Source organism: Hydra vulgaris, chromosome 12, assembly GCF_038396675.1.
Source record: "Hydra vulgaris chromosome 12, alternate assembly HydraT2T_AEP".
Lineage (NCBI taxonomy): Eukaryota > Metazoa > Cnidaria > Hydrozoa > Anthoathecata > Hydridae > Hydra > Hydra vulgaris.
Window position 1 is genome coordinate 10,258,929 of NC_088931.1, and position 19,826 is coordinate 10,278,754.

General features: G+C 27.6%; 1 protein-coding gene across 2 annotated transcripts in view; it reads right to left on the reverse strand.

The window, feature by feature from the left end:
- The window catches only part of LOC100198921 (cyclic nucleotide-gated channel alpha-3), a 52,916-nt gene that overhangs the window by 13,565 nt on the left and 19,525 nt on the right, over positions 1-19,826 (reverse strand). For both annotated transcript variants that reach the window (XM_065811816.1, XM_065811817.1), the window contains 9 exons: positions 19,343-19,401; positions 11,639-11,700; positions 11,468-11,556; positions 11,259-11,361; positions 6,346-6,500; positions 6,113-6,199; positions 5,045-6,017; positions 4,202-4,406; positions 4,054-4,111 (listed from right to left, as the gene is read on the reverse strand). In XM_065811816.1, the coding sequence (XP_065667888.1) occupies positions 4,054-4,111; positions 4,202-4,406; positions 5,045-6,017; positions 6,113-6,199; positions 6,346-6,500; positions 11,259-11,361; positions 11,468-11,556; positions 11,639-11,700; positions 19,343-19,401 (1,791 nt within the window). The remainder of the gene's footprint in view (positions 1-4,053; positions 4,112-4,201; positions 4,407-5,044; positions 6,018-6,112; positions 6,200-6,345; positions 6,501-11,258; positions 11,362-11,467; positions 11,557-11,638; positions 11,701-19,342; positions 19,402-19,826) is intronic.

Sequence of the window (19,826 nt, forward strand, 5' to 3'; positions counted from 1 at the left end):
AGGACACCCATTCAGTAATGTGTCAGAAAGTATACTCTGCAAAATTCATGCATAATTCTTAGACTGCCTGAGTAAATGGTAATATTATACTTCTTCCTAGAATCATGCCTTTAAGTATAATTTTACCGCCGATTTAGCATCACCACAGCATCATATTAAGTACATTGCAGGTTGCAACCTGCAATGTACTAAATATGAAGCTGTAAACCATCAAAACACTCTCATCAAAGCTTTTTCCAAATCTGATAATATTAACTCAGACCATTTGATTCATTTTTTCAAGTATTTATCAAATACGCTTTTCTGAAACAATCTTCCTGCATGCAACATTGGATTTACAAACTCCATTTTGTTTAAATAGATAAAAGCTCCTATGCTGTGTATTTGTTACCTTATAATCGCTATTCTGTTGCTTTAGTTCAGTACTGTAAATCAGTTGATTTTTTGGAAATATAACAAGATATCATAATATATCACAGCAGATGTTAACTGTTTCCAGCTGCTGTCTTATAGAAGGCCACCTAGCTAAAGACTTTAGGGGTGAGCAGAATAATTCTGTTGACCAGCCTCGCACCCCTTCTTCATCTATTAGGCTGGTGTAGATGTAAATCTGTGTTACATAGGACAATGAATGCTAGATCTTTTTGAGTTTACTCATAGATTTTTACTTGTGCCTTCTTGATAGTGGCTATAAAACTCTTCCTAATCTTCTAATGCGGAAACAGCTCTAAAACTTAGTTTAATGGTTCCGAGGCAAGCTGGTAGTAAGGTTTCCTGAACATCCTGTTGTATTTCTCAGAGAGGCTGATAGCATCAACAGCTGTAAAATATCAGAGTTTTAAAAGTCCTATGTTGTGCATGAATGGTGTCCCTATTAATGCTTTTAGTGTGCATTGTCAAGGGGTCATACGGAGCCATAAATTATGACTTGCTCATTGGTTGGGATGCTGTGCTCCACCTATCAATGACTTGAGTTCTCGTTGATTCAAACCATGCCAAAACTATTAAAAAATATTAAACCTAAAAAATCAACATCTTATTTATGGTCTTCAAAGTAACTTTTTATCAGTTGAGTCTTACCTCTTGCAAAACTCACCTTACATGCTCTTTGTGAGACTAATTTAAACTCAACTGTTTCTTCCTCAGAATTCAGTATTGATGGCTACTATTCTTTGATAAGCAGACTCCAATGCAAAATAGGTGAGTTGATGGGTAAGTAAATGCTTAGCTTAGGCAATTACTTACCCATCAACTCATCTATTTGTTGAGAAATCAGATTTGAATCCTCTAACCATTCTTTTATGACCTTTCTCTTTATCCCTCTGCCAATATTGTTGTTATTGGTGACTTTAATGCTCACACTGAATAGCTTGGTTCTAACAACACTGACTGCTCACTTTTTTTTCACCACTGCTGGCACAGTTATTTTAAACAAAAACGCAAAGTATGAACAAAACTTTTGAAAACTTAGATTAAATATTTAAAAACTTTGAAAATTTGAATAACTTTGAATTACACGAACTAAATCACAATATTAAATGATTTATCTGAAGCATAGTCCATAACTTTTGTATTTCTCAATCTCTAACTCAGATAGTTAGCTATATGACTTGTTGTCAAGACAAACCTTATCACTTAACTTCACTCCTTGACTTGTGTCTTGTCTCTGACCCTAGTTTATGTTCAGTCTCTCTTTGTTCTCTTTTAGATGGTTCTGACCAATCAATGATCTCTATAAATCTTTCATCTTATACTTCTTCTTTAGACCTTATCATCACACTACTTACTACTAAGCTAAAGCTGAATGGAATTCTTTTTTTGGTGACAATCCTTGGGTGATTTTTTTAGTGATATTCCTTGAGTGATGTCTTTTTTCTCTCCGCTGATAAATGTGCCACCAACATAACCTCCTGAATCCAGATAGGTATGGAAGCTTTTATTCCTTCTTGTCGGTTCCAAGCCAAGGCTCATAATACTACATGGTTTTCACCTTCTTGTGCAGCTGCTATACCTTAAATTGTAATAATCAATGTAGAAAGGTCCTTTCTGATGCTAAGCTCCATAATTCCCAGTTTACTAAACCTCTCATCTTGAGTTAAATAGCTCACTGTCAGACAATTAATATGGTTTTCGATCTTCTCAATCTAAGGCTGATTTGCTAACTGCTGTAACTAGTAGTTTCTATCATGCATTAGATGGCAAAGGCAAAGGCTATTGCTGTTGATATACCTAAAGCTTTTGATAAAATTTGGTATTCTGGTCTTCTCTGTAAGCTTGCTTTGTATGATGCATCTGGAAAAGTTTTTGAGATTATCAAACCATTTTTTTCTAACCACTTTAATAAAGTCATTCTTGAAGATCAACACTCTTCTTCATTTCTAGTAACTTTTGGGACACTCAATGTTCTATCCCTGCTCCTGTATTGTTTCTTATCTACATAAACAATATTCCTGACAAACTTATATCTAAAATGGCACTATTTGCTGAAAACTTAACTTTATACTCTTGTCTTAACAAAAAGTCTTCTCTTTTCGATGACTTAGAAAAAACTGAAACAGCTTGTAGTGACTTGTAAATTTTAATGAATAGCAACCCTCTCACTAAGTCCTCTTTCTGGTATCTTCTTAAATTATCATTCACTACTGACCTCTCATAGAAATCATATATTGCACAGTTAGCATCTGCTAAGGTTGCTTCTCTTTATCTGCTTGCCATTGTCTCTCTCCTGATTATTAACTCACTCATTCTCATTGTTGCATTTATTTCTCTTTTTTGTAAATACTATTCTGATTGCTGCTCAAAGAAGTTATCATCTCTAGTTCCACCAACCAAAACTCATTTTCGTTGATTCATCTTTTAGCTAAGTCACATCCTTTTACTGTATCTGTCCCTGCATGCTCTAAAAATATTTATTTGTCTAGTTTTTTCACCAGACTTTATTCTTTTGTAACTTACTTCCATCTTCATATTTTCCTGACTCAAACAACCTACAACTTTTCAGGTCTTCTGCCAATCATTTTCACTTCAACTCTATTCTTTGTTTTAGAGTAATTCCCAACTTAACAGTGGTTGCTTGCAGCCTTGTTGGGAGTGAATTAGATAAAAAAAAGGATGGGAACAATAGGATTTTATTTTACTTCTCTTGAGAAATATTAATATAAAAGTTTTTTTAATCATTATTATCTAATTTATTTTATATTATAATTGACAGTCATAAAATATAAAGTCCATTTTTAAAATGAACACTTAAATTAAAAACCACACCTAAGTCTGTAAAAACATATAAAAATATTTAAAGCTATATTTAAAGGATTAATCCACAGAATATACTCAAGCTGTAGAAGTCTTATTTGCAAAGCAATATAAAAAATTTAGCTTAATATATTCATCAAAAAAAAAAAAACAATGAAAAACAAATGAAGAATATTGCATAATAGAGAACTTTAAGAAATTATTTTTGAGCCCATTAATTATGGGGTAATAATATAATTAGAAACTATTTTATTACCCCATTAAGCTATCAAATAAAAATCATAAAAAATAACATTATTTTATTGGTGTTGTTCACATATAATAGGTAATCCTAAACCTTGGAAATTTATTGCAACTCTTTCTGACAAGATATGCATATGAAGAAAGTAGATAGATGGAAATAAAGACATAGATATAAGTGAAAAAAGAACAATAATCATATCTATATAAGAATCTTATTTTTATCTCTGATGAGAAATTGTGTAAGAAACTCTACTTGACATTTTAAAGCTTTGCTCTGATTGCAAAGTAAATATATTTGTGATTTTAATTTTTTGCTGCTGTTGTCAATTTTCAAATTTGAGAGATATTTTTATTTTTATATAGAACTATTTTCTTTTTTTATATTTTTTAATAAAAAATTAATTTAAAACTATTTAAGAAACTTTATTATAGTTTTAATAAAAATTGTATAAAAAATTTTGATGTGTAAAAATTACTTTTGTAAAGTGATGGAGACAAGTTGAACTAAAACTTAAACAAATTTACTTTTTTAAAGTTTTTTAAACAAATGACATTTACTTTTTTAAAGTATTGGGGACAAGTTCAACCAAACTTAAACATATGACCATTCGAGTGGCTGAAAAAAAAAAGAGCGCTTTTTAATATTTCAGAAGCAGAAGTGTATAAAATATATAGTGTTAAAATTAAATATAAAAAGTTAACCTACCAGCACATTGCTTGTCTATTGTGTTAATTTCAGTGTGAAACATACTTTTGTTGTCATTGTTAAGTTCCAACATGATAGAATTGTTTCGTTGTTTTTCATTAGTCTCTGTAATTTTTGGAAAATTTTCCAATGTTTCTTTCATACAAGAATCTTGTTGATTTTCGATATTTTCAGAAATTTCCACACTTTTCAAATAGTTATTCTGCTGTGTTTTTTTAAATAAAATTTTTTAATGAAATAATGTAAGGATAAAATTGAATACAGTTTTTTGGTTTAGTATGATAAAAAAACAGATGTATAAAAAATACCATGTCATCAAATAGATATGCAACATATCAGACAATGCAACATAGATATGCAACATATCAAACAACATAACTTAGATATGTAACACTATTGCAAAATGTGCAGTTTGTAGTTTGTATTGTAGGGATTTTATTGTAGGGATTGTATTGTAGGGATTGTATTGTAGGGATTGTATTGTAGGGATTGTATTGTAGGGATTGTATTGTAGGGATTGTATTGTAGGGATTGTATTGTAGGGATTGTATTGTAGGGATTGTATTGTAGGGATTGTATTGTAGGGATTGTATTGTAGTTTGTATTGTAGGGATTGTATTGCAAATGTAATATTCATTTCTTAAACGAAAGTTGAAGAAATGTTTAAAATGTTAAGAATGTTTAAAAAACATAGTATGTCAACAAAGATGCATAAAATACTGCATGAGAACACAAATAAGAAGTTATACATCTAAACAAATGAAGAATCATGAAATGAATGAGAAATATATTGCAAAACAAAATAAAAATAATATATTCAAAAATATAGACTGATAAAATTACCTTTTCATTTTCTGAATCTGATTTTAATTTACACAAATCTGAAACCGAATTGACAATCCGATTTCCACGACTTTTTTCTTGAAGATGACTGTTTATATTGTAGTAAGGCTCAGTAATGTCAGTAAGTTCACTCAAATGCCAGTGATTTGAACATTTTGAGCTTTCCTTTTCAAAATATTTATGACTAAGTGTTTGGTTGTTTTTTTTATTAACGCATTGCTTATTATAGTGATTCATCTGGTCAAGGTTAAAATATTCATTCATATTTTTTACTTTTTTGACATTTTCCTGAAAACTTTTCAGTGCTAAACTTTCTTTATAGCATTCTCTTTGGCAATAGTCTTGCAAACAACTTTTTAAAGTTTGTCTATGTTGTTTTTTGTAAAAACGTTTACTCAAATTTCTCTGTTTTTTGTTACAGTTTCTTTTAGAGAAAAATTCTTTGGACATGATATAGGGAAGAGTTAAGAATTGGTCTCCTATTGTGCTGCGCTTAAGATCTGCACAATCAATAATTGATTTTTTTATTTCAAAGGAAATCACTCTATAAGAGTTTGGTTTAGTTTTTACATAGAATATAACACTTTGATCATTTTTGTTAAACACTGTCTTTTCACGAGGTACCATTTTGTTGTAATCTTTACAAACTTCTTTTTTTATTTCATTAGGGTTACAGGATTCAAAAAATTGATTTGGTTTTTTTCTATATTTGATCTCCTCTTCTTGTTGATTAATTGTCTTAGACTTATTTCCTAATCCTTTGTGCTTCCTTCCAAAGTTTTCCCCTTTTGTTGAAGTCATACTTTTATTTCCTAAGGCTTTGCAACATTTTTGTCCAAAAGCTAATCTTTTACGGCCATACTGTTCTAAAATGTTTTGTGCTAATGGATAATCTTTAATTGAAGAAATGACATCTTCTTTACTCAGAACAAAAAGTTCAAGATAACCGCAAGATTGAACGTTTGCAGTCCTTCTATAATACAAATATATTAACTAAAACAAACTTTTAAACAAAAAAACATGAAAAATTATTTCAAAACAGGCAATATTAGATTCAGAGACACAAACCTGTTGTCTCCATCATTTAAACTTAGAAGACCAATCTCTCCAAAAAAGTCTCCAGGTTTAAGAGTTCTAAGTACTTGTCCACTCTCACTACAAAACAGATTTTTAATCATGTTAATAAAAAATATATATATGTATCACAAAAACTAACATTTTAAAATGTCATTTAAAAAAATTAAAAAATCAGTTTGTTAAACCTAAAAGTGTTACGAAAATTAACATTTAAAAAAACATACCTAACTACTTCTGCAGTTCCATCACTGATGACATACATCTCTCTAGCTATTTCACCTTTTCTTATAATCAAATCTCCCGGGGTAAATATATGAAGCTTCATTTTCAGAACTAAGTCATGCAAAAACTCTGGCTGACATTTTTGAAAAAATGAAACCTTAAAAAAATATCAATATATACTATATATATAATAAAAATAATTTAAAACAATTTAATTTACATAAAACATCATGGATACATAGCCAAAAATTTCAGAAATCAGAATTTTATCTTTAGAAAATTCTGGGAGGTAACACATTTTTAGAAAACTGACATTAAAAGCCTGAAAAAAATCACTCTTTTTGTATTTAAAACAACTAGAAAAAAATTAATGACAGAAAGAAGTTTATCAAAAAATAACTGTTTATATACCAACTTTAGAGTATCATCATTAAGATGATACTCTAAAGTTGGTAGATAAGCATCATTAGAATGCTCTAAGTTGACCAAAAATATTTTTGATCATTTTAATTTTTCTTTCATTGTAGATACAATATATTAAATACTATGGCTTCTCTGCTCTCTAAGAAGACTGAAGAACATCATTTTAAATGAGCTTGTATACTTTTACAAAAATAATCTGCTGTTGCTGCCTTGAAAAGAACAACATGCATTCTAGTTGGAAGGTCTAATTAAAGTTTTCTGTAAGCCTGAGTATTCACTAAAAGTTTATGCCAGCCCTACAAAATAATTCATATTTTGACTTGGTCAAAACCTTATATCTCTGTAAAGCTGGTAAAAGCTTCTGTTTAAACCACTGCTGTTCTTAAAAAATTCTTCAATAGAAATTACAAAATGATAGCAAGTTTGGTGACACATATTATAACATTTTTCTTTCATTTTTTTTTTAATTTAAATTTTCATTCAAATTTTTAAATTTTAAATTTCAAGATTTCAAGATTTCAATGGACACTGGTGTCATACATTGTGTCCATTGGACAAATGGTGCAATTAAATCTGCACATAGTCTATTGTTTAGCTTAATGACAGCTTCTTAGAACTTTTTTGAATGTTTTTAAGAATCGACATCAGATATTCAATGTATTGAAATTCTCCACCAGTTGGAACAATACCCCAAAAAATATTCAAAAGATTATTATCAACAAGTTAAATATTTTGAGAAAGCCTTCACGATGGCAACTGCATCAATACACACACCTTCACGATGACAGCTGCATCAATACATATGCCTTCACAATGCATCAATAATCATTATAGTAACTTTGGCATTATTTTTTACACAAATACTTTTATAAAAGCCCACAAATAGCTTTTATAATATCCAAAATATCGTTTGCAAGTGATTGCACCAGTATGCCTTCCTTGAAAACCTTAAAACACAAACCAAATCTTTTAAAGTATTTATCAAAATAGTAAAGTGTTAAACTGGAGTATGGATCCCCAGTTAATAAGGTTCAGTCCTTGGTGGTAAATTTCTTACCTCTTCTTTGTCTTCTCGGAGGATCATTCACTGATGACCTCTTCATAAGATTGCATTTCGTACACTCTTTTCTACAAATACTTTCATTGTTGCTGTTTAAAGGAGCATCTCTAGCTCATTCAACCAAAACTTAGGCCGGGTGAATAAAAAAATCAATTGCTTTTACTCAGTTTTTTTGGAATAATTGCTCAGCTTTACTTGAACAAAAATTTGAGCAAAATCACTCAAATTTTTATTCACATAAAGCTGAGTAATCTACTCCAAAAATGCAGAGTAACTCCTCAGCTTTACATGTATAAAAATTAGAGCAAAATAGCTCAAATTTTTAATCAAGTAAAGCTGAGCAATTATTTAGTAAAAGCAATTGCTTATTTTTATTCACCTGGCCTCTTATTCTCGCTTGACTGATCATTCACCATTCATCCTTTTATTGTATCTGTCCCTGCATGCTCGAAAAAACTTTTATTGGTTTAGTTTTTTCCCCACACTTCAATCTTTTGGAACTCTCTCCAATTTTCATGTTTTCCAAACTCATAAAACCTATAACTTTTAAAGTCTTTCTCATTAACTTTTCCTTCCTTTTTAACTTTATTTTTTGTTTTCTAGTAACTCTCAACTTAATAGTGGTTGCTTGCAGGTTTGTTGGGAATGAATTAGATTAAAAATAATAACACCAGGCTGCAATTCTTCATGACTCTTGACAATTTTAGTTTAGTGCTTTGTTTAACATTTAACTTTGTTTAAATAAGATTAGTTTTATCATCATCTTTTTGTTTGACCACAAATCTCTGTGTCAGTTTCCAACCATCTAAAGATTAGTCCATGCCAAAAAGATTGTGAATCCTTAATCCTATATCAGTTACCCAGATATTAGCTGAATTTATTAATTTATTTTTCAAAAAGGTTTTTTCAAAGTGATTTAAGCCTTTTATCTTTAAACTTAACTAAATCTTTATTTAATTGTTCTGAAATTATGTCAAGTTTTTTGTAGTTTTTCATAAATGTTCATATCTGATTGCAATTTTTGTTTAATTTTTTATAATTGGTCACAAATTTTTCATTTCATTCAATTAAAGTTACAATTCACAGTCAAATAATCACAAATCACAATTTAGAAATTTAAAAATTTAGCATTAAAAAGGAATTTTAAATTGGGAAAAATTAAAACTGTAAACAAGTAGTCTGTAGCACTTGTTTACAGAAGTAAATAAAATAACTTGCTTTGAATTGAATTCAAAACAAAAAAATAGCAGGAAAACTAAAATAAATAAAATCATAAACTTTTTTTAAAGTGCACAACATCAAACAAAACAAACAATTTTTGAAAACATCATTTTAAGAACTATAGGTGAGAGTTTCACCAGAAGATCGAAATTCTTGAATGTTGTTGTAAAAAAAAAATAGGGCAGTTTCTCATCAACATTGCAAAATGCCAACCTGGAAGACTGCACTAACTATAACTTTTGCAACAGCAAGTTTTTAATTTTCAATAGTTTCAGTCACTGTTGCAAAGGTACGAAACTCTCATGCTTTATAATTGGTTAGGAACATGTTTTTTACATTGAACCAAAGGATGCACCTATTATTCTGACCATAACCTATAATAAGTCTGACAATATATTCATGAATATTTGACATATTCATGTATATGTTTATTGTATTTTTCAATTGTTCTTGCAAACAAAGTCATTCTGCTGTTTTCAGCTTTTTGTTATCTGTGAGTATCAGTGAGTATAATTTTTTCTTCAGAAAAAAAAATTAAAAAAATTATTTTAATTTTAAAAGTATTAAAACCATTGAAAGTTAAAAAATGTTATATTTATTTTGATCATTTGAATTCAATTTTGATAATAAAATGATTTTAAGCCAAATTTTTCAGGATATGTTCCCTTATCCATACAATGGCAATTATACTTTTTATTTTTTATTTTCTTTGCAGTGATTGATTTAAGAAAATGTGTAAAATTTCAGATAAAAACAAAAACTAAATGATTTTTACAACTTTAACCTAAAGAGCATTAACAGGAAAAAGAAAACAGTTTTGCCTAAAATAATGATTGTGGAGCAAGTATACAAAAGGTTACGGTTTGCCTAAAATAGTTAATGTAAAGAGAGCTTACAAAAGTATATAATTTACAACAATTTATATTTATTTATTTTATTGTTTAGTTTAAACATTAGCTCAACTTTTATACATTTATAAAAGATGAAATAAGTTGTAAATATATTTATAAATAGTATAAAATAGTAGAATATTATAAGTATATTAATTATCAATTTCATATAATAATTTATCCTAATGCCTTATAAATTTTATGCATTGATTGTTCTAATGAATTAATTCTTTTAAAGATGCATCAATAGAATTTGATACATGATCACAGCGTCAAACACACCAACAAATTATGATAAACAAAGCGATAAGCAACAGACCATACAATACAAACTATGTCAACCAATTACACAGATGTTACCTTCAAATAAAACGTGGTAATAAAATAAAAGAATTGTAATAAATAAATAAAAATTATAAAGAAAAGAAAAAATTAATTATAAAAGATTTTCTGAAAAAAAAAAAAAAAAAAAGATTTTCTGCGAACAATGTGATTTTATTGATTTTAACTTTATAAAATTTAATAACTTTCATGATATTTTCTAAACTATTCTACTATATTATTTGTTATTATATTGTCTATTCTATTTGTTTTCTTTCCTCTCAATTTTTTTTCTACTATTCATACTTAATTTGAAATTTTCTTCAGTCGCTTGTTTAGAAAAATAACTTAAACCAATTTAAAAAAAGGATTATAATAAAAGAAACTTTGTTTCTCAAGTTACTTAAATGGATTAATAAAAGAAACCTCTCAAGTTAATTAATTGGATATATTATTTTCAAGAATAATCAGTACAATCAATATATATATAAGAGTATATATCAATATATATTCAAGAATAATCAGTACAATCTATATATATATATATTATTGACTTGTTTAATGACAGTTTCTTTATCCCAAAAATTGACATAATTTTGCTAATATGCTTTAAAGTAGTTACTTGGAATAACAGTTATTTAAAGATTTTGGTTGAAGGAAAAAAAATTCTACAATACACCATTTGAAAAAAAAAGTTTTGTAATGCATAATGGTTCAAACATTGTAATAAATAACTACTTTTTAACAATATACAATTAAATGCAACAAAAAAAGAAAACAAATTTTGATGATTCTATAACATTCCACAATATAATTTAATATATCATATTATACTATTAGAATATTTATTATATATTATTTTTTATATTTCCACAAAAACTAGATAGTAAATAAACACACAATTGTTAACAAGTAAATAACTATAACCAAATTTTAACAAATAATACATGCAATTAAAACACGCATAACTAATACATGCATAAGGCAATAAAAATCATACTTTTCGTAAGGTTTCAAAATGAACATGCAAGGCCAATTCAGTTTTTATCTTATCTGGAAGTATTTTTATTTCATTGATATCCTGGCCACCATCAAAGCGATCTCTGAAATAAAATGAGATTTGGAATAGAATGACCCAATAAAATAGCAAAAACTCTGAAAGAAAAATTTATTTTTTTCAAGCATTTTATATTAGCAATGCTATCATACCTGGAATAGGTGTAGTCATACCAATGTCTTACTCGTTTCCAAAGTTCTAATGGCACATTGTGTTTTTTCATATAATGTACTGTTTTATCCTAAAATAATTAAAATATTTGCAAAATAACTAAACTCATTATCCTGCTTGATTTTACTAATTTGGTAATGAAAGTTACTTACTCTTTGTTTTTCAAATTCCATCCTGCTTGCATTCATTGTTTGGATAATGTTTCCAACCTGACCTGTAATTAAATGTTTATACACCCTTACATTACATTACCTCAATTTTATATTTCACAATTTGTTTATATAAAATTAAAGATATATTTGTATAAAGTATATTCGTTTATTTACAAATAAAGATGTGTGTGTGCATGTGTGTGTGTGTGTGTAAATTTCCAAAGAAGTCACCAAATTGTGGAAGAATAAACTGAATTTTCCTCATGTATCTGATCATGAAGTTATACGAGCAAAGCTTGATAAAATACTGAAATGTTATGATGAATGTGTCAAGCAGGGAAGCTACAAACCCTTTGATGAAATTTTTGATATTACTAAAGTGGATAGAACATGGTTATTTTCCGAGGACAAGCGATTGTACCATCTCCAAGTGGAAAACAAAGGAACAGTGGGATACTCTACAGGCCAAGCGGCCAGTAAAGAAACAATCCATCCCTCTAAAAAACAAAAACTTTTTAATAGGTCATCCAACTCATCATCTTACTATCCTGGTTTTAGTGATTCTGACTCTGAGACTGATGACTGTGAATATGACAATGATGAAGAAGATGAGACTACTCCTACACCAAGCAGAAAACATCATAAAAGCAAAACTGCAGTCAACTTGGTGAACTACACAAGAGTATCAACAAACAAAGCTGCTAACATTTGCAAGCAATGTCAGTCAGCTATTTACAAGTCAACAATCAAAGAGGCAACCAAGCTGAAAAAAGAAATGATTGAAAAGTTGCGTATGGAAAGTTGGTCCTTACACTTTGATGGCAAGTACATCAACGAAATCGATTATCAAGTGGCCATCCTTAAAAATGAAAGAAGAAAAATTAAATTGGATGTCTTGGGCTTGGTAGATATCTGTGGAAAAAATAATTGGTCAAGGAATTTCTAAAGTCCTAGATGAATTTCACCAATGTAATTCAATACAGATAATTGTTGCAGATACCACCAGGGTTAACACTGGAAAAAAGAATGATGTTGTTGTAATATTGCTATAAATGTTAGCAGAGAAACGCATCAACAAACCTCAGTTTATCAGTTGTCAATACCATGTATTAGATAGAATCCACTTCTGTGTACAATTCACTTCTCGGAACTGTATGCATATATATATATATATATATATATATATATATATATATATATATATATATATATATATATATATATATATATATATAAATATATATATATATATATATTTATATATATATATATATATATATATATATATATATATATATATATATATATATATGTATGTATATATATATATATATATTTATACTTTTACTGTAGACACCACAAGTACATCATAATAGAATAATAAAATAATTTTTTTCCTGCTCAGTTAAAAGTTTGGCCTGTTTCTAAGAACTTATAAAAACCTATATCAATAAGGATTAAAAAATCATGTTGATGAATTTTGTTTCTTTTTCTTTAGGAATATGAAGACAACAACCTTTAAATGGCTATAGTGCATTATTTAAATTCTTGCTCAAGTGTTATTAAGCAAAATCAGAGGTGGCTGACATGCAGCCTGCAGGCTACTATAAAGGTGACAAATATCTTCTATGCATTAAGGGTATTGTAGTTGCCCCAAAAAAAAGCTTGTTGATGCTATACATGCCAAACTATGTTTGTTTTTTTTTATGCATTTACTGACTGACTTTTAATAATTTACTGACAACTGAGAGTATAATTCTAGTTCAAATTCGTTTGCAAAATTTTGGTAGTCTGTATCTAAAAAAAGTCTTCCTTTATCATTAAAGGCAAGCCAACAATCAAAGTTGTTAACTGTAAATGAACCATAAAGATATTTTTTAAGGATTTTTTTTAATAAATAGAACATAAATAGAAACATAATTTTATGTACTTTATAATCAAATATATGTGAATGTATATTATTTTTTATAAGTTACTTTTTGTTTGAAACTAGTCTGAAATACATGAAAGCATGGTTGATAAAAATTGATTTTTTTTATTTAAATCAGATTTTTTTTGTTTTAAATTGGATTTTTTTTGTTTAAATTACATTTTGGAAAAATAAACTCTTAATCAAGTAGTTTTTAATGAAATGAGTTTTTTATGAAATTATAACTAAACTAATTTAAAACATTGAAAAAATTTTTTTAATGTTTATTATTTACAAATTTTCAAAGATTCAATCAATTAAACTCATTGATTCTTATGCTCTTTGATTAAATAGTTTGAAAAGGAAAACCAATTTGCTTTCTTTCTCAATTCCGAGTTTATTGCTAATGTTTGAATGCGCAAGACCAAATGATAAAAATATTCTTTCACCTCCTGCAGATGAAGCAACAGCAGTAAGTAACTGTGCAACAACTTTTAGTAATTCCTGATTCACACAATCATTATGATATTTCTATCAATCACATGGGTTAATAGTTTGAACAATGTTATCATAGAATATAAACTTTTAAAATGGTGCTGCTTCTGCTTTAAAGTTAACCAAAAGTGGAAGAAAATCTGGATTCTTTGAAGCGGCAAAGTCCATTCCAATCTCCATTTCTTTATCAGTTAATTCTTTACCTCTGTATTTAGGATTAACAATATTAGCCAAGAAATGAGCTGGGTTATAGGTTGTATTCTTTTGGATAAATTCATCTTAGCTAAGCTTAGGAGTTAATTCCCTCGGAAGATTTTTCCATATCACTACACTGTCACCAGTAGTACTACTGTCCTGCTGTTGGTTTAAGCATTTGTAAAAGTTCTTCTGCACTTCACTTTACACCAAGGTTATTAATATTTGTAATATTCTTATCAATTATTGTTCTGTTTTCTTCACAAATTGTTAACAGAATCGGCAAGTGTTTTATATAGGATTCAAGACAATTAGCCAATGTGTTCCATCTAACATCGTGGGGCATTATAAGTTGTAGCCCCTCTTTTGCTTTGTATGTAGCAGCAGCAAAATGATTGTTTCTAAAATATTTAACAACTTGAATTATCTGCTCCTTGATGTTTGGAATTGCCAAATCTTGGGCCAACAGATTGAGAATATGAATTTTAATAAATAATAATTAATAGGAAATTGAGAACTGAACATCCATATGTTCAATTCCATATATTAACATTATCTCGAGTTTCCAATTGTTGTCTCATTTTCGACACATTTGCTGCGTTATCAGTTACTACACTGCAAACTTTACAACCAAATTGTTTTTTGCATTTGTTGATAATTAACATCAACGTCAACCAAATAGTCAGAAGTTTGTGAATGGCCGCAGGTATCAATTGTATCTGCAAGATAGATATCTGAATTCATTGTAGTTACTGTTGCACAAACTATTGGTTCATTATGAACATTGCTCCACCCATCAATACTCATGGTTACAGACTGATTATGTAGCAAACCTGAACAGATAGTTAAACTGTTCTTTTGAGCAGTATCTAGTAGTTTTCCATCATTATCAATTTTAATAAGGTATGAATCCAATTTAGTTGTCACTGTCTTGCCACTGCTTGGTCTTGTCACTGTCTTTTTATTTTAACAGAAAAAACTTTATCTACTTTTTATCTACAGCAGATTAACTAGATTCAGTTTTCTTAACAGAACATTGACTAGTTTGTGGTTCTTCAGTTTTCTGGTTGATATTTTCTAAGGTTTCTTGACAAATAATAGTGTTTTTGTCATCTTGAACATCTTTCAGAAAACTACATTTACCATCACTTTTGTGGTTTCTCATTCGTGCAACCAAACCTTGCATTTGTACGCCACAGCTTTTGCATTTAGCTTTATTACTTTTTTTTCCTAAATTTTGCAGGTATTTCTTCAAACCATGTCCAAACTGCATCTCTTTTTCTACCAGCACCAGACATTTTTGTTTCTAGTTATATTAATTTTATTTTACAACTAAAAATTAACAACCAATTATAAATTAATACTGTAATTTAAAAACGTTTGAATATACTCTTACATAAAAGGAATATATTTATATTTATTATATAAATAGTAACAAAAACAGAAATTAATGTAATTAGTCAATAAGTTAAAACATGAAAAAAAAAATTTACTTATATAGATAAAAATCTTACAATAAATTTAAAAATTTAATGATTTATATGACTAATATTTTATAATGTATTATAATTTAGACTAATATTTTATAATGTATTATCTGACTATTATAACTAATACTAGTTTATACAGTAGTTATATTTAGCTAGTGCAATTTACTTTAATTTGATTAATCAATAAATAATCGTTAAACATAATTTAAATCAAATAATGCAATTAAAATCATGATTTTTATTTGTCTGATTTAAATCATGATTTAAATCAACTGATTTAAATCAATTAAATTAAATCAAAACAACCCTGCATCAAAGTAATTTTGAATAAACATTAAAAAGGTGTATAGCATGAAATATACTAAAATGGTGTAAATCAACACCAAAACGGTGTAAGTTAGCACAAAAAAAAAGGTGTGCAGCATAAAATACACTAAAACTGTGTTATTTAACACCAGTGTTTCAGTGTTCTTCATGCTGCACCCCTTTTTAGTGCAATTTAGGGTCTTGCTGGAGTAAATTAATACATCTACAGTCTAAAACTAAAAAAAAAATTTTTAATGCTTTAATGAATATTATGATAAATGTTAAGATGAAAAAATGATTTTGATAAATCATTTGATTTTAATAACAGTTCTGATAGTTGTTTTTTTTTCTCAGTTCATCATGCTCAGCTGCATTTGTTTTTGTTTCATTATGTTTGTTGCTCTAATTTGTTTCTTTATTCTCCAAGGTTTGTTTAGTTTTGATCAGTTCTGTTTAGGCTATCTTCCATTTCTAAGTCTTTTCGAAAGTCAAAATGCTTTGTGTTTTTTTGCAGACAGAAAAAAAATGCCTATATCATACTATTTTAAAATAACTTAAGAATTTAAATGTTTCCTATATAAAAATTATTTTATATATACTTTAAATAAGTTTTAAAGACAAAAAAAACTTTCACATTACCACACATGTCTTTTTGTTTTGAATTTTATTTTAATATATTTTTGTTATGCTGTTTTATTAAAATTATTGATTGTAGCCTTTCTTATCGAATGATAGATGTGAATGGAAGATGTGATTGTAGCCTTTTTTATCGAACGATAGATGTGAATAGAAGATGTGATTGTAGCCTTTTTTATCGAACGATAGATGTGAATGGAAGATGTGATTGTAGCCTTTTTTTTATCGAATGATAGATGTGAATGGAAGATGTGATTGTAGCCTTTTTTTAAACATTTTTTAACTATTATCTACAAATTCATATCTAAAAACTTGTATCTAAAAATTTATATTGTTACTTTATTTTAGGTCTATTGAAAAAAACTAGATTCATGCTTTGTATACTTGATCATAGTTTGATAGTAATTATTTTTGATAGCAATCAAAAATAATATTGTTTCAAAATTTTTTTAAATACAAATTTTGCAATCAAACATATGTAAGGCACTTTAAAAAATAAAGTTTTTAATAGTATTATAGTGACGGGTTTAGGACTTATTAAATTAATTTAGGACTTACTATAATTTTTTGGACTGGTTTAGAACTACAGTCATGGGCATATGGGACCCAGATTTGAAAAAACAAGAAAAGAAAAGTGCTTCAAAAAAAAAGTACTTCAAAAAAAAAAGAAAAGTACTTCACACATGATACATCAGGTAGATTTTTTTTGATAAATTTACATATATCTTATTAAATTTTTTAAACAAACCCTGTGTCATGTTTAATGGAACCTGTTGTTTTATCAACACTTTCTAAAGGGTAATAAGAAGATTTGAAATGTTTTTATAGAGAAATGTTTTCTCTATAAAATCAAGTTTAATTGTAAAAAAAGACTTATTTCACTATTGATAACTTGGAACCTCATCATTGAAAACATATTGATAATTTTCCGCAGTGTCTACTTTGTGTTTTTGCACTAAATGAAAGTCTGGTAAGCTTGAAAATGTTGTCACATAAGAAAAAATTGAATTCATTAAATTGCATTCATTGTAGCAGTACTCATAAGTTCAGTATTCTGCCATTACTTGAATCTTTTAGCTCATAGTCTGTAAACTCTTGAATTAAACAACTTTTTAATTCTTCAAGCATTAAAAAGTCATTGGTCATATTAGTGCAGCATACACTCAGCATTTTCAAGAAAGGAATTATGACAAAAAATCCTTTGAGCTTTTTTTTATTCCAACAAATTGCATCAATGAGAAATTTTGTGTTTTGGTGATATGTTGATACATCATAAGTACCTAATGCATTAGTTGTAACTACAACTAATGCACCATCTGGTTATAAAGGTGCTCCTAGGAGATTTAACAGCCTTGAACAAAGCACTGTAGAAGAACATTTAACTAGGAAAGTTCACACCACCTTCCTTGCAAATATGGCCAATTTCCTAACATTATTTCTTAAAACTTTGATATAATTTAATAACTAATTTGCCTTTCTCTGGTGAAATAAGTTTCTGAATTATTTCCTACCAATTATAGAATTCTTTGCTCATTTAACTTACTCAGACACTTCGAAGTAATTTGATATCTTTTTAAGTGTCTTTGATTCTGGTACAAGTGCTAACATTAGCACTTTATGGTGATAAGAGGTAAATGCTGAATGTTTTTATTTGTAATTTATAAATTAAAATGTCTAGATTGTATTCTTTATTTATGTTATTGTTTAAAATTTAAAGTAGTTAAAGAAGTTTCTACAATATTACCAATTTTGCAACTCTGTTTATAATATTCTCAACCTTTTACTAAAATAATTTCTGAACAAATTTCAATTTCATATTTCTTATTACGTTATTACCAAATTATTTTAATATGTTTATTTTAAAAAGAATTCTCAAACTGCTAAAATATTTGAGTCTTACCCTAAATGTTAAGCATTAAATGATTTGAAATAAATTAATTTAATTGAAAAAAAACTATTTACTAAGTTTTAAATAAAAACAAAACATTTTGAAAACTTGAACATTTTTTTTTATTATTTTTATTATGCTTTTATTATTATTATTATGCTTTTAAATTGTATTCTAGAAATATTTTTTTTAGAAATATTTTTTCATGATTCTTAAAAAAGTTCTCTAAATGTTATTAAAAAAAAAAAAAACAGTGGGGGTGGGGTTGTCCTTTTTTTCCCTACCCTGAAAAAAACTCAATACTTTTGCTATATGTTATGTAAAGGGTTAAATATGTTTATGTTTCCTAGTAAAATTGATCTTAGTTGTAATCATGCTTTTCTCATACATAACAAAACCATCAGCCAAAATTTTATGAAATTTGGAAAATATATAACTTTTAATATGTTGATTTGCTCAACGCCTATTAAGAATTTATTTGCCTATTTGTTTGCATTATAAATGCAAACAAATTTAAATTATCAACTTTAAGAAACTTGTAGAGTCAGTGCTTATTATCATTGACTATTTTACAGGCTTGAATCATACAGATAAAAATTAGGACATGACTCATAAATGACTAAAAGATATAGCATACATTGTTAATATAAAACACAACTTTACCAATAAAATTTTTTATAATTTTGATACAGATGAGTAATTTTTTTGAGCAATTTAAACAAAGCCATTAAACCAAAATTGAATAATAAATATTTGTTTCAAAAATAAAACAAAGATATGGATACCTACAATTGCAGCAAAGATAAACATTCCACTGATGTAGCATACAATCATATATGAATATCTGAAAAAAATATTAATCTTATAAAACTAATTTAATAAAATATTTCAAATTGCCGATACTTGTAAAAAGATAAATATTGCGTGTTTTTATGAAAATCATTTTTATTTTATTAAAATTTGTATAAAATGATTTTTTTAAACGAAAGTTCAGTTACGAGCACAGTGGTCAAAAAGTGAAATAAAATTAACTGCAATATTAATTAAAATTGTAAAGTACATACAAATGACATAACAACTTTTGAAACAACCAATAAAAAAAAAACAATTCAACAAGATTCAATAAGATTCTAGTTTAATAAAACTCATAAATATAATAAAGTTAATGTGGTTCAAATTGCCAATGATATCATAAAAAAAAACATTAACAATGTTGTCATTAACTTGTCAACAGTGTCATTAACGAAAGTCAAACATTTCATCTTTAAT